General features: G+C 44.7%; 1 protein-coding gene across 1 annotated transcript in view; it reads left to right on the top strand.

Moving 5' to 3' along the window:
* The window catches only part of LOC129842427 (cilia- and flagella-associated protein 47-like), a 104527-nt gene that overhangs the window by 81343 nt on the left and 9013 nt on the right, over nucleotides 1-14171 (top strand). The window contains exons 46-55 of the mRNA XM_055910989.1: nucleotides 785-958; nucleotides 1066-1177; nucleotides 1469-1608; nucleotides 1827-2002; nucleotides 6342-6449; nucleotides 6579-6690; nucleotides 8049-8153; nucleotides 11793-11949; nucleotides 13779-13862; nucleotides 13998-14151. Of these exons, the coding sequence (XP_055766964.1) occupies nucleotides 785-958; nucleotides 1066-1177; nucleotides 1469-1608; nucleotides 1827-2002; nucleotides 6342-6449; nucleotides 6579-6690; nucleotides 8049-8153; nucleotides 11793-11949; nucleotides 13779-13862; nucleotides 13998-14151 (1322 nt within the window). The remainder of the gene's footprint in view (nucleotides 1-784; nucleotides 959-1065; nucleotides 1178-1468; nucleotides 1609-1826; nucleotides 2003-6341; nucleotides 6450-6578; nucleotides 6691-8048; nucleotides 8154-11792; nucleotides 11950-13778; nucleotides 13863-13997; nucleotides 14152-14171) is intronic.

Raw genomic sequence — 14171 nt, 5'->3', positions numbered from 1 at the left:
CTTGCGTGGAGCCCCAGATCGAGGGAGATTTTTAGTGGTCTTGTATGTCTTCCATTTCCTAATAATTGCTGCCACAGTTGATTTCTTCAAACCAAGCTGCTTACCTATTGCAAATTCAGTCTTCCCAGCCTGGTGCAGGTCTACAATTTTGTTTCTGGTGTCCTTTGACAGCTCTTTGGTCTTGGCCATAGTGGAGTTTGGAGTGTGACTGTTTGAGGTTGTGGACAGGTGTCTTTTATACTGATAACAAGTTCAAACAGGTGCCATTAATACAGGTAACGAGTGGAGGACAGAGGAGCCTCTTAAAGAAGAAGTTACAGATCTGTGAGAGCCAGAAATCTTGCTTGTTTGTAGGTGACCAAATACTTATTTTCCACCATAATTTGCAAATAAATTAATTAAAAATCCCACAATGTGATTTTCTGGATTTTTTTTTCTCATTTTGTCTGTCATAGTTGAAGTGTACCTATGATGAAAATGACAGGCCTCTCTCATCTTTTTAAGTGGGAGAACTTGCACAATTGGTGGCTGACTAAATACTTTGTTGTCCCACTGTATGTACGTGTTTCTGTCTATCCTCGTGGGGGTCTGTGCCTTTGAGGTAATCTTTGTGTCTCTGTCTTTACTTTGTGTGTGTGTGTGTGTGTGTGTGTGTGTGTGTGTGTGTGTGTGTGTGTGTGTGTGTGTGTGTGTGTGTGTGTGTGTGTGTGTGTGTGTGTTCCTGTCTGTGTGTGTGTGTGTTCCTGTCTGTGTGTGTTCCTGTCTGTGTGTGTGTGTGTTTTAGGGCAGGCTGTCCTTGCTGAATGACACAGATGGGACGGAGCACAGCTTCACCCTGAGAGGGGTGGGGGAGCGGTCCCTACGCCTGGACCACGTGGTGCTACACTGCTCTGTCAGACAGGTCACACACAGCACCCTGCAGGTCCCCAACTACAGCCAGCACCCCCTCACCTGTCAGGTAGATAGATACACTATTACTATACTACTACTACACACAGCACCCTGCAGGTCCCCAACTACAGCCACACACACAGTTGCTGATTGTCCTTGTGCTGCTGGTTGTAGGTGGTATCAGACCTCTCCATCGTCAGTGGACCGCCCACCTTAGACATCACACCAGGTGACACCGTCCCCTACACCGTGTCTGTGTCACCATGGAAACGAGGGAAACATACAGGTAGTTCATTCTCTCTCTTTCTCCTTCTCTCTCTCTCTCTTTCTCTCTGTCTCTGTCTCTCTCTGTCTCTCTCTCTCTCTCTCTCTCTCTCTCTCTCTCTTTCTCTCTGTCTCTGTCTCTGTCTTTATGTGTGTCACTACATTTACATTTACATTTAAGTCATTTAGCAGACGCTCTTATCCAGAGCGACTTACAAATTGGTGCGTTCACCTTACTACACACACTGCAGTAATAATGTGAATGTCAAGGAGGACAACAGCCTATATTCTCCTCTCCTGTACTGTCTCTCAGGGTCCATGTCGTTCCTAGCCGTGGAGAGTGAGACAGGAACAGGGAATGAGTCCAGGCCATATGAGGTGTGGTTCTCTATAGAGGTCATATGTGACCCTGCTCCTCCCCTGAAGGTGCTGGCTGTGCACTGTGCTGTTCAGGTGAGGCCTATTTTACACCATCCTCTACAATGTCCCTGTGTCTTCATCTGCACCAATGAAAAAGATCACATATGCACATCCAACTGGTTGCCGGAGAGAAGTGACATCAAGGAATGAGTAATGCATTGACCTAATCATTGTGATGAACGTTTTAGTGGGGAGAAAACGCTGTCTGTCTAGACTAGTGTGTCTGAGTTTTATAGCTATGTTATTCTCAGAGCTCTGTTGCCGTGGAGATCCCTCTTAGTAACCCGGAGGCGGAGCCGCTTGACCTGTGTGTGTGTCTGGAGGGAGAGGACCTGAGTGGAGACACCCGGGTGTGTGTCCCTCCCCAGAGCAGTCTCAACTACACAGTCACCTTCTCTCCTGCTATAGTAGGGAAGAGAACAGACAGGTAAGAGACAGTCACCTTCTCCTGCTATAGTAGGGAAGAGAACAGACAGGTAAGAGACAGTCACCTTCTCCTGCTATAGTAGGGAAGAGAACAGACAGGTAAGAGACAGTCACCTTCTCCTGCTATAGTAGGGAAGAGAACAGACAGGTAAGAGACAGTCACCTTCTCCTGCTATAGTAGGGAAGAGAACAGACAGGTAAGAGACAGTCACCTTCTCCTGCTATAGTAGGGAAGGGAACAGACAGGTAAGAGACAGTCACCTTCTCTCCTGCTATAGTAGGGAAGATAACAGACAGGTAAGAGACAGTCACCTTCTCCTGCTATAGTAGGGAAGAGAACAGACAGGTAAGAGACAGTCACCTTCTCTCCTGCTATAGTAGGGAAGAGAACAGACAGGTAAGAGACAGTCACCTTCTCCTGCTATAGTAGGGAAGGGAACAGACAGGTAAGAGACAGTCACCTTCTCCTGCTATAGTAGGGAAGAGAACAGACAGGTAAGAGACAGTCACCTTCTCCTGCTATAGTAGGGAAGGGAACAGACAGGTAAGAGACAGTCACCTTCTCTCCTGCTATAGTAGGGAAGATAACAGACAGGTAAGAGACAGTCACCTTCTCCTGCTATAGTAGGGAAGAGAACAGACAGGTAAGAGACAGTCACCTTCTCCTGCTATAGTAGGGAAGGGAACAGACAGGTAAGAGACAGTCACCTTCTCTCCTGCTATAGTAGGGAAGAGAACAGACAGGTAAGAGACAGTCACCTTCTCTCCTGCTATAGTAGGGAAGAGAACAGACAGGTAAGAGACAGTCACCTTCTCTCCTGCTATTGTAGGGAAGAGAACAGACAGGTAAGAGACAGTCACCTTCTCCTGCTATAGTAGATAAGAGAACAGACAGGTAAGAGACAGTCACCTTCTCTCCTGCTATAGTAGGGAAGATAACAGACAGGTAAGAGACAGTCACCTTCTCCTGCTATAGTAGGGAAGAGAACAGACAGGTAAGAGACAGTCACCTTCTCTCCTGCTATAGTAGGGAAGAGACAGACAGGTAAGAGACAGTCACCTTCTCCTGCTATAGTAGGGAAGAGAACAGACAGGTAAGAGACAGTCACCTTCTCTCCTGCTATAGTAGGGAAGGGAACAGACAGGTAAGAGACAGTCACCTTCTCCTGCTATAGTAGGGAAGGGACAGACAGGTAAGAGACAGTCACCTTCTCTCCTGCTATAGTAGGGAAGATACAGACAGGTAAGAGACAGTCACATTCTCCTGCTATAGTAGGGAAGAGAACAGACAGGTAAGAGACAGTCACCTTCTCCTGTTGTAGTAGGGAAGAGAACAGACAGGTAAGAGACAGTCACCTTCTCTCCTGCTATAGTAGGGAAGAGAACAGACAGGTAAAAGACAGTCACCTTCTCTCCTGCTATAGTAGGGAAGAGAACAGACAGGTAAGAGACAGTCACCTTCTCCTGCTATAGTAGGGAAGATAACAGACAGGTAAGAGACAGTCACCTTCTCCTGCTATAGTAGGGAAGAGAACAGACAGGTAAAAGACAGACAGGGAAGAGACAGACAGGGAAGAGACAGACAGGGAAGAGACAGACAGGGAAGAAACAGACACCTTGACTGTACTGGAAAGACTTCAGGGCCTGTATTCACTAAGCATCTGAGAGTAGGAGAGCTGATCTAGGATCTGGTCCTCTCTGGTATTCATTATGATCTAAAAGGCCAAACTGATCCCAGAGCAGCACTAGGATCCGGTCTTCTCTGGTATTCATTATGATCTAAAAGGCTAAACTGATCCCAGAGCAGCACTAGGATCTGGTCCTCTCTAGTATTCATTATGAGCTAAAAGGCTAATCTGATCCCAGATCAGCACTAGGATCTGGTCCTCTCTAGTATTCATTATGATCTAAAAGGCTAACCTGATCCCAGATCAGCACGAGGATCTGGTCCTCTCTCTAGTATTCATTATGATCTAAAAGGCTAATCTGATCCCAGATCAGCACTAGGATCTGGTCCTTTCTGGTATTCATTATGATTGAAAAGGCTAAACTGATCCCAGATCAGCACACCTGCTCTCATATATTTTGTGAATACGGGCGTTGATCATGTTCTCAACCTTATTGTATTGGACACTGTGTCATTGGGAATCAGGTTGAATGAACGATTGGATGTAAATAAATAATACACTTTATTGATCCCCTGAGGGATTTGTTGATTGTTACTAATGGCAACAAATAGAACTGTCACGATCGTGTGGCGGATTGACAGACCAAAATGCAGCAGTTGGAAAATAAGCCATCTTCTTTTATTATAACACGACGAAGATGAACACGACACAAAACACTTTAACAAAACAACAAAACGACCGTGAAGCTACAAACGTTGTGCACAAACATACAGGCTACAAACGTTCTTACATAGACAATTACCCACAACCAATGAGAGCCTATGGCTACCCTAAATAAGGCTCCCAATCAGAGACAACCGAAATCAGCTGTCTCTAATTGGGAACTCATTCAGGTAACCATAGACTCTCCTAGACAACTAAACATACATAGACAATACTAGAAACCTGTACTCCACACAAACCCATATACTATACACAACCCCTTTACCATAAACAACACCCAAAACCAACAAAACAACATTCCCCATGTCACACCCTGACCTAACTAAAATAATAAAGAAAACCAATAATACTAAGGCCAGGGCGTGACAAGAACATAGTAGTGGTAGCAGTTGATGTTTTTCTTCAATGACACAAAACCCCAAAGCAAATCAGTGGGAGAAAAATAGATTTATTTGAGAAGGACAAATCATAGATGTTACGCTGGGAGGTAGATGTTCAGTCTCCCCTGTCCTCAGCTTTTCTCCACAGAACAAAGAAACAGGATGCCACGTATAACCCCCCCACCCTAGCTTGGGGTTGACCAATCAGAAGTCTTTGCAGTACAACTGGAATGGCCAAATAACAAGTATCCTGCTCCAGACTCAATGTACAGAACATAGCACATGTAGCTCTGCTTTCAGGACTGAAATTCCACAGAGTCTCAACAGCTGTTGAACTGAAAACCAACTCCTATTTACAATGACAAATCCCTATTGAACATTAGTACTCTATTTAGTTTTTAGTACTCTGTTTAGTTTTTAGTACTCTATTTAGCTTTTAGTACTCTATTTAGTTTTTAGTACTCTGTTTAGTTTTTAGTACTCTGTTTAGTTTTTAGTACTCTGTTTAGTTTTTAGTACTCTATTTAGTTTTTAGTACTCTATTTAGTTTTTAGTACTCTGTTTAGTTTTTAGTGCTCTGTTTAGTTTTTAGTACTCTGTTTAGTTTTTAGTACTCTGTTTAGTTTTTAGTACTCTGTTTAGTTTTTAGTACTCTATTTAGTTTTTAGTACTCTGTTTAGTTTTTAGTACTCTGTTTAGTTTTTAGTACTCTATTTAGCTTTTAGTACTCTATTTAGTTTTTAGTACTCTGTTTAGTTTTTAGTACTCTGTTTAGTTTTTAGTACTCTGTTTAGTTTTTAGTACTCTGTTTAGTTTTTAGTACTCTATTTAGTTTTTAGTACTCTGTTTAGTTTTTAGTACTCTGTTTAGTTTTTAGTACTCTGTTTAGTTTTTAGTACTCTGTTTAGTTTTTAGTACTCTGTTTAGTTTTTAGTACTCTGTTTAGTTTTTAGTACTCTGTTTAGTTTTTAGTACTCTGTTTAGTTTTTAGTACTCTGTTTAGTGTTTAGTACTCTGTTTAGTTTTTAGTACTCTGTTTAGTTTTTAGTACTCTGTTTAGTTTTTAGTACTCTGTTTAGTTTTTAGTACTCTGTTTAGTTTTTAGTACTCTGTTTAGTTTTTAGTACTCTGTTTAGTTTTTAGTACTCTATTTAGTTTTTAGTACTCTGTTTAGTTTTTAGTACTCTGTTTAGTTTTTAGTACTCTGTTTAGTTTTTAGTACTCTGTTTAGTTTTTAGTACTCTGTTTAGTTTTTAGTACTCTGTTTAGTGTTTAGTACTCTGTTTAGTTTTTAGTACTCTGTTTAGTTTTTAGTACTCTGTTTAGTTTTTAGTACTCTGTTTAGTTTTTAGTACTCTATTTAGTTTTTAGTACTCTGTTTAGTTTTTAGTACTCTGTTTAGTTTTTAGTACTCTGTTTAGTTTTTAGTACTCTATTTAGTTTTTAGTACTCTGTTTAGTTTTTAGTACTCTGTTTAGTTTTTAGTACTCTCGTCCTCTCATCCTCTGCGTTGTGTATTTATCTTCAAAATATTCTTATAATAGCTTGTATCAAACACACACAAATAAAAGGAGTGTGTGTGATTGTGTATGATGGTGTTCTCTGTTAGTGTGGTCTTCCAGTCGGAGCTGGTGGGAGAGTTCTGGTACCAGCTGGACCTGCTGGCCCAACCTCCTGTCCTCACCACCTTACCACAGAGCAGCTGTGAACTGGGAAAGTATGTACACACACACACACACACACACACACACACACACACACACACACACACACACACACACACACACACACACACACACACACACACACACACACACAACCCCACCTCAACTGTTTGTGTTGTCAGGTGGACCAGGCTGTACATCCCACTGGTCAACCCCACAGATGAGACACTGGAGCTGGGCATGGTCAACAGCAACCCCCGCAACTTCACCCTGGAGCTGGACACCAGCAGACCGGTTAGTACACACACACACACACACACACACACACACACACACACACACACACACACACACACACACACACACACACACACACACACACACACACACACACACACACACACACACACACACACACACACACACACACACACACACATCATGTGTGTCCCTTTGTTTTCCGTTAAGAGAAATTCATAGTTTATCCATTTTCTCATTTCCACCATCAAGTCGGTCATAGCCTCCACTGTTGTGTAAATGATGTCTACACTTCTGAGTGGCTAGTTCTCTAAGTGGTGACGTCATAGCGGTGACAGACTACAGCTGCATCCTCTCTCTCTGTCTCTCTCTCTGTCTCTCTCTCTGTCTCTCTCTCTCTCTGTGTCTCTGTCTCTCTCTCTCTCTCTCTCTCTCTCTCTCTCTCTCTCTCTCTCTCTCTCTCTCTCTCTCTCTCTCTCTCTCTCTCTCTCTCTCTCTCTCTCTCTCTGTCTCTCTGTCTCTCTGTCTCTTTCTCTCTCTAGGACAAATTATCTGTTTGTCTCTCAGGCTTGTGTTTGGTTGCCTAGCAGCATAATGGCCAATGAAGAACATTCTGTAGATGAAGACTGATTGCTTCCTGAATAGTGTCTTCCTATTATTAGCAACCAACGTTCAGTAGTTGTTCAGGTCCACTCCACCGTATGTAAAGGATGTATAGTGCCAGTGATGAGACCAGTTGTAATTAGAGTAGAACATACACTATAAAATATGGACTTGTTTATTTGCCGTCTAAACTGTATGTGTGTTCCTGTCTATGTCTACCTGTCTATGTCTACCTATCTATGTCTACCTGTCTATGTCTACCTGTCTATGTCCACCTGTCTATGTCTACCTGTCAATGTCTACCTGTCTACCTGTCTATGTCTACCTGTTTATGTCTACCTGTCTATGTCTACCTGTCTATGTCTACCTATCTATGTCTACCTGTCTATGTCTACCTGTCTATGTCCACCTGTCTATGTCTACCTGTCAATGTCTACCTGTCTACCTGTCTATGTCTACCTGTCTATGTCTACCTGTCTATGTCTACCTGTTTATGTCTACCTGTCTATGTCTACCTGTCTATGTCTACCTGTCTATGTCTACCTGTCTATGTCTACCTGTCTATGTCTACCTGTCAATGTCTACCTGTCTACCTGTCTATGTCTACCTGTCTATGTCTACCTGTCTATGTCTACCTGTCTATGTCTACCTGTCTATGTCCACCTGTCTATGTCTACCTGTCTATGTCTACCTGTCTATGTCTACCTGTCTATGTCTACCTGTCTATGTCTACCTGTTTATGTCTACCTGTCTATGTCTACCTGTCTATGTCTACCTGTCTATCTTTCCAGCTCATCATAGCACCACACTCGTCCACCCAGGTTCCTGTCCGTTTCAGCCCATCAACCATCGGAGCTGGAAACCACACAGCCACGATCTCCTTCACCTGTTCTCAGGTAAACCAACCTGTTTAAACCTAAACCACCTGTCTAACCCTAAACCACCTGTCTAACCCTAAACCACCTGTCTAACCCTAAACCACCTGTCTAACCCTAAACCACCTGTCTAACCCTAAACCACCTGTCTAACCCTAAACCACCTGTCTAACCCTAAACCACCTGTCTAACCCTAAATCACCTGTCTAACCCTAAACCACCTGTCTAACCCTATAAACAGTGTAGTGGTGGATCTGTAGGGTCTGGATAGATATAAACAGTGTAGTAGTGGATCTGTAGGGTCTGGATAGGTATAAACAGTGTAGTGGTGGAGTCTGGATAGGTATGAACAGTGTAGTGGAGGATCTGAAGGGTCTGGATAGGTATAAACAGTGTAGTGGTGGGGTCTGAAGGGTCTGGATAGATATAAACAGTGTAGTGGTGGATCTGAAGGGTCTGGATAGGTATAAACAGTGTAGTAGTGGATCTGAAGGGTCTGGATAGGTATAAACAGTGTAGTGGTGTATCTGAAGGGTCTGGATAGGTATAAACAGTGTAGTAGTGGATCTGAAGGGTCTGGATAGGTATAAACAGTGTAGTGGTGGATCTGTAGGGTCTGGATAGGTATAAACAGTGTAGTGGTAGATCTGAAGGGTCTGGATAGGTATAAACAGTGTAGTGGTGGATCTGAAGGGTCTGGATAGGTGTAAACAGTGTAGTAGTGGATCTGAAGGGTCTGGATAGGTATAAACAGTGTAGTGGTGGGGTCTGGATAGGTATAAACAGTATAGTAGTGGATCTGAAGGGTCTGGATAGGTATAAACAGTGTAGTGGTGTATCTGTAGGGTCTGGATAGGTATAAACAGTGTAGTAGTGGATCTGAAGGGTCTGGATAGGTATAAACAGTGTAGTGGTGGATCTGAAGGGTCTGGATAGGTATAAACAGTATAGTGGTGGATCTGAAGGGTCTGGATAAGTATAAACAGTGTAGTAGTGGATCTGTAGGGTCTGGATAGGTATAAACAGTATAGTGGTGTATCTGAAGGGTCTGGATAGGTGTAAACAGTGTAGTGGTGTATCTGAAGGGTCTGGATAGGTATAAACAGTGTAGTGGTGGATCTGAAGGGTCTGGATAGGTATAAACAGTGTAGTGGTGGATCTGTAGGGTCTGGATAGGTATAAACAGTGTAGTGGTGGATCTGAAGGGTCTGGATAGGTATAAACAGTATAGTGGTGTATCTGAAGGGTCTGGATAGGTGTAAACAGTGTAGTGGTGTATCTGAAGGGTCTGGATAGGTATAAACAGTGTAGTGGTGTATCTGAAGGGTCTGGATAGGTATAAACAGTGTAGTGGTGGGGTCTGGATAGGTATAAACAGTGTAGTAGTGGATCTGAAGGGTCTGGATAGGTATAAACAGTGTAGTGGTAAATCTGAAGGGTCTGGATAGGTATAAACAGTGTAGTAGTGGATCTGTAGGGTCTGGATAGGTATAAACAGTATAGTGGTAGATCTGAAGGGTCTGGATAGGTGTAAACAGTATAGTGGTGTATCTGTATGGTCTGGATAGGTATAAACAGTATAGTGGTGTATCTGTATGGTCTGGATAGGTATAAACAGTGTAGTGGTGGGGTCTGGATAGGTATAAACAGTATAGTGGTGTATCTGAAGGGTCTGGATAGGTATAAACAGTGTAGTGGTGGGGTCTGGATAGGTATAAACAGTATAGTGGTGGATCTGAAGGGTCTGGATAGGTATAAACAGTGTAGTGGTGTATCTGTAGGGTCTGGATAGGTATAAACAGTGTAGTGGTGTATCTGAAGGGTCTGGATAGGTATAAACAGTGTAGTGGTGGGGTCTGGATAGGTATAAACAGTGTAGTGGTAGATCTGAAGGGTCTGGATAGGTATAAACAGTGTAGTGGTGGGGTCTGGATAGGTATAAACAGTGTAGTGGTGTATCTGAAGGGTCTGGATAGGTATAAACAGTGTAGTGGTGGGGTCTGGATAGGTATAAACAGTGTAGTGGTAGATCTGAAGGGTCTGGATAGGTATAAACAGTGTAGTAGTGGATCTGAAGGGTCTGGATAGGTATAAACAGTATAGTGGTGGATCTGAAGGGTCTGGATAGGTATAAACAGTATAGTGGTGGATCTGTAGGGTCTGGATAGGTATAAACAGTATAGTGGTGGATCTGAAGGGTCTGGATAGGTATAAACAGTATAGTGGTGGATCTGTAGGGTCTGGATAGGTATAAACAGTGTAGTAGTGGATCTGAAGGGTTTGGATAGGTATAAACAGTGTAGTGGTGGATCTGAAGGGTCTGGATAGGTATAAACAGTGTAGTAGTGGATCTGTAGGGTCTGGATAGGTATAAACAGTGTAGTGGGAAAGTTTACACCATATTGCTTCCAACTTAGAGATCTGAAAACTTTGAAGGGTTGGAGGGTGAGGGGAAGGGTTGGAGGGGAAGGGGAAGGGGAAGAGGAAGAGGTAGGAAGGGTTGGAGGGTGAGGGGAAGGGTTGGAGGGAGAGGGGAAGGGTTGGAGGGTGAGGGGAAGAGGTAGGAAGGGTTGGAGGGTAAGGGGAAGGGTTGTAGGGTGAGGGGAAGGGTTGGAGGGTGAGAGGAAGGGTTGGAGGGTGAGGGGGAGAGGTAGGAAGGGTTGGAGGGTAGATTGAAGAGGTAGGAAGGGTTGGAGGGTAGGGGGAAGATGTAGGAAGGGTTGGAGGGTGAGGGGAAGAGGTAGGAAGGGTTGGAGGGTGAGGGGAAGGGTTGTAGGGTGAGGGGAAGGGTTGGAGGGTGAGGGGAAGGGTTGGAGGGTGAGGGGAAGGGTTGGAGGGTGAGGGGAGGGTTGGAGGGAGAGGGGAAGAGGTAGGAAGGGTTGGGGGGTGAGGGGAAGGGTTGGAGGGTGAGGGGAAGGGTTGGAGGGAGAGGGGAAGAGGTAGGAAGGGTTGGAGGGAGAGGGGAAGAGGTAGGAAGGGTCGGAGGGTAAGGGGGAAGAGGTAGGAAGGGTTGGAGGGTGAGGGGAAGAGGTATATAGCCCACCCAATTTACCTACCTCACCCCCCATACTGATTTTATTTATTTACTTTTCTGCTCTTTTGCACACCAGTATCTCTTCTTGCACATGATCATCTGATGATTTATCACTCCAGTGTTAATCTGCTAAATTGTAACTATTCGATTTATTGCCTACCTCCTCATGCCTTTTGCACACATTGTATATAGATTCTCTTTTTTTCTTCCATGTTATTGACTTGTTTATTGTTTACTCCATGTGTAACTCTGTGTTGTTGTCTGTTCACACTGCTATTCTTTATCTTGGCCAGGTCGCAGTTGCAAATGAGAACTTGTTCTCAACTATCCTACCTGGTTAAATAAAGGTGAAATATAAAAAAAGGAAAAAAAAGTAGGGAGGGTAAGGGGAAGAGGTAGGAAGTGAATAAGGACTGTCTGATACCAGCAGTTGGACGGACTCACAGTACAATGGTGTAAACAATGATTGTTGATGATTGCAAAGATTCATCAAAATCAATTACATTTTTCCACTGTCCATGGTTCTGAATTCTCTGCTGTTTCCACACGTATCTAGGTAACCAAAATGTTATTCCTCCATCTGTCAGCTGACAGTGATTTAGTTGTTGTTGTTGTTGTCCTCCCAGTTGAAGCACTGGAGCTTCCAGCTGTGTGGTGAAGGCCTGACCCCTGGGAGGATGGAGCCTCTGTCTGTAGCCTCCCCTGTGGGATCTCACTCCTCCATCATCCTCCCCTTCAGGAACCCTACTGAACACCCAGCCCTGCTGCACCTCAGACTCACAGGTCAAACACACACACTGGACACACACTGGACATACACACTGGACACACACACTGGACACACCCTGGACACAAACTGGACACACACACAGGACACACCCTGGACATACACACTGGACACACACACTGGACACACCCTGGACACACACACACACATACAGTATGCATGTACAGACATAGTCCTACCCCAGACACACACATATACAGTATGCATGTACAGACATAGTCCTACCACAGACACACACATATACAGTATACATGTACAGACATGGTCCTACCCCAGACACACAGGAAACAGTCCTAGTACAGACATGGTCCTATCCCAGACACACAGGAAACAGTCCTAGTACAGACATAGTCCTACCCCAGACACACAGGAAACAGTCCTAGTACAGACATAGTCCTACCCCAGACACACAGGAAACAGTCCTAGTAGAGACATAGTCCTACCCCAGACACACAGGAAACAGTCCTAGTACAGACATAGTCCTACCCCAGACACACAGGAAACAGTCCTAGTACAGACATAGTCCTACCCCAGACACACAGGAAACAGTCCTAGTACAGACATGGTCCTACACCAGACACACAGGAAACAGTCCTAGTACAAACATAGTCCTACCCCAGACACACAGGAAACAGTCCTAGTACAGACATGGTCCTACACCAGACACACAGGAAACAGTCCTAGTACAGACATAGTCCTACCCCAGTCACACAGGAAACAGTCCTAGTACAGACATGGTCCTACCCCAGACACACAGGAAACAGTCCTAGTACAGACATAGTCCTACCCCAGACACACAGGAAACAGTCCTAGTACAGACATGGTCCTACACCAGACACACAGGCACAGGAAACAGTCCTAGTACAGACATGGTCCTACTCCAGACACACAGGAAACAGTCCTAGTACAGAAATAGTCCTACCCCAGACACACAGGAAACAGTCCTAGTACAGACATAGTCCTACCCCAGACACACAGGAAACAGTCCTAGTACAGACATGGTCCTACTCCAGACACACAGGAAACAGTCCTAGTACAGACATAGTCCTACCCCAGACACACAGGAAACAGTCCTAGTACAGACATGGTCCTACACCAGACACACAGGCACAGGAAACAGTCCTAGTACAAACATGGTCCTACCCCAGACACACAGGAAACAGTCCTAGTACAGACATGGTCCTACCCCAGACACACAGGAAACAGTCCTAGTACAAACAACGTCCTACCCCAGACACACAGGCACAGGAAACAGTCCTAGTACAGACATGGTCCTACCCCAGACACACAGGAAACAGTCCTAGTACAGACATAGTCCTACCCCAGACACACAGGAAACAGTCCTAGTACAGACATAGTCCTACCCCAGACACACAGGAAACAGTCCTAGTACAGGCATAGTCCTACCCCAGACACACAGGAAACAGTCCTAGTACAGGCATAGTCCTACCCCAGACACACAGGAAACAGTCCTAGTACAGACATAGTCCTACCCCAGACACACAGGAAACAGTCCTAGTACAGACATAGTCCTACCCCAGACACACAGGAAACAGTCCTAGTACAGACATAGTCCTACCCCAGACACACAGGAAACAGTCCTAGTACAGACATAGTCGTACCCCAGACACACAGGAAACAGTCCTAGTACAGACATAGTCCTACCCCAGACACACAGGAAACAGTCCTAGTACAGACATAGTCCTACCCCAGACACACAGGTAACAGTCCTAGTACAGACATGGTCCTACCCCAGACACACAGGAAACAGTCCTAGTAGAGACAGGACATGATGTCGTAGTGTTGCTGTTCATTCTTCTATCAGACGAGGAGCCCGGTCAGAAGAGATCAAGCCAGTCCTTCATATGTGACAGGAAGGTGTTCTGCATCCCCCTCAAACAGACACAAGGTCAGTTCTTACACATCTCTGTGTCAAGCTTTACTTTAAAGTTCCTCTGTTCTCCACTGTGTCAGCCTGAGTTTCAGCCTACATGTTAGATACACTAGTAAAGCTTGTCCCTCCCGTCCTCCATGTTGGCTCCAGGTGTGCGTGTGTCTGCGGGGGCCAGTGTGGACATCCCTGTGGTGTTTGCCCCTGACTCCATGCAACTGCACCAGGCCTGGCTCCTGGTTCAGCTAGAGCCCCTCTTCAACCTCCCCCGTCTGGACTCACCACTCACCACGACCCAGAGGGACAAGTCAGTACAGTGTGTATGTG

The sequence above is a fragment of the Salvelinus fontinalis genome, unplaced genomic scaffold, assembly GCF_029448725.1.
Source record: "Salvelinus fontinalis isolate EN_2023a unplaced genomic scaffold, ASM2944872v1 scaffold_0040, whole genome shotgun sequence".
Lineage (NCBI taxonomy): Eukaryota > Metazoa > Chordata > Actinopteri > Salmoniformes > Salmonidae > Salvelinus > Salvelinus fontinalis.
This window is presented reverse-complemented; position numbering and strand designations above follow the sequence as displayed.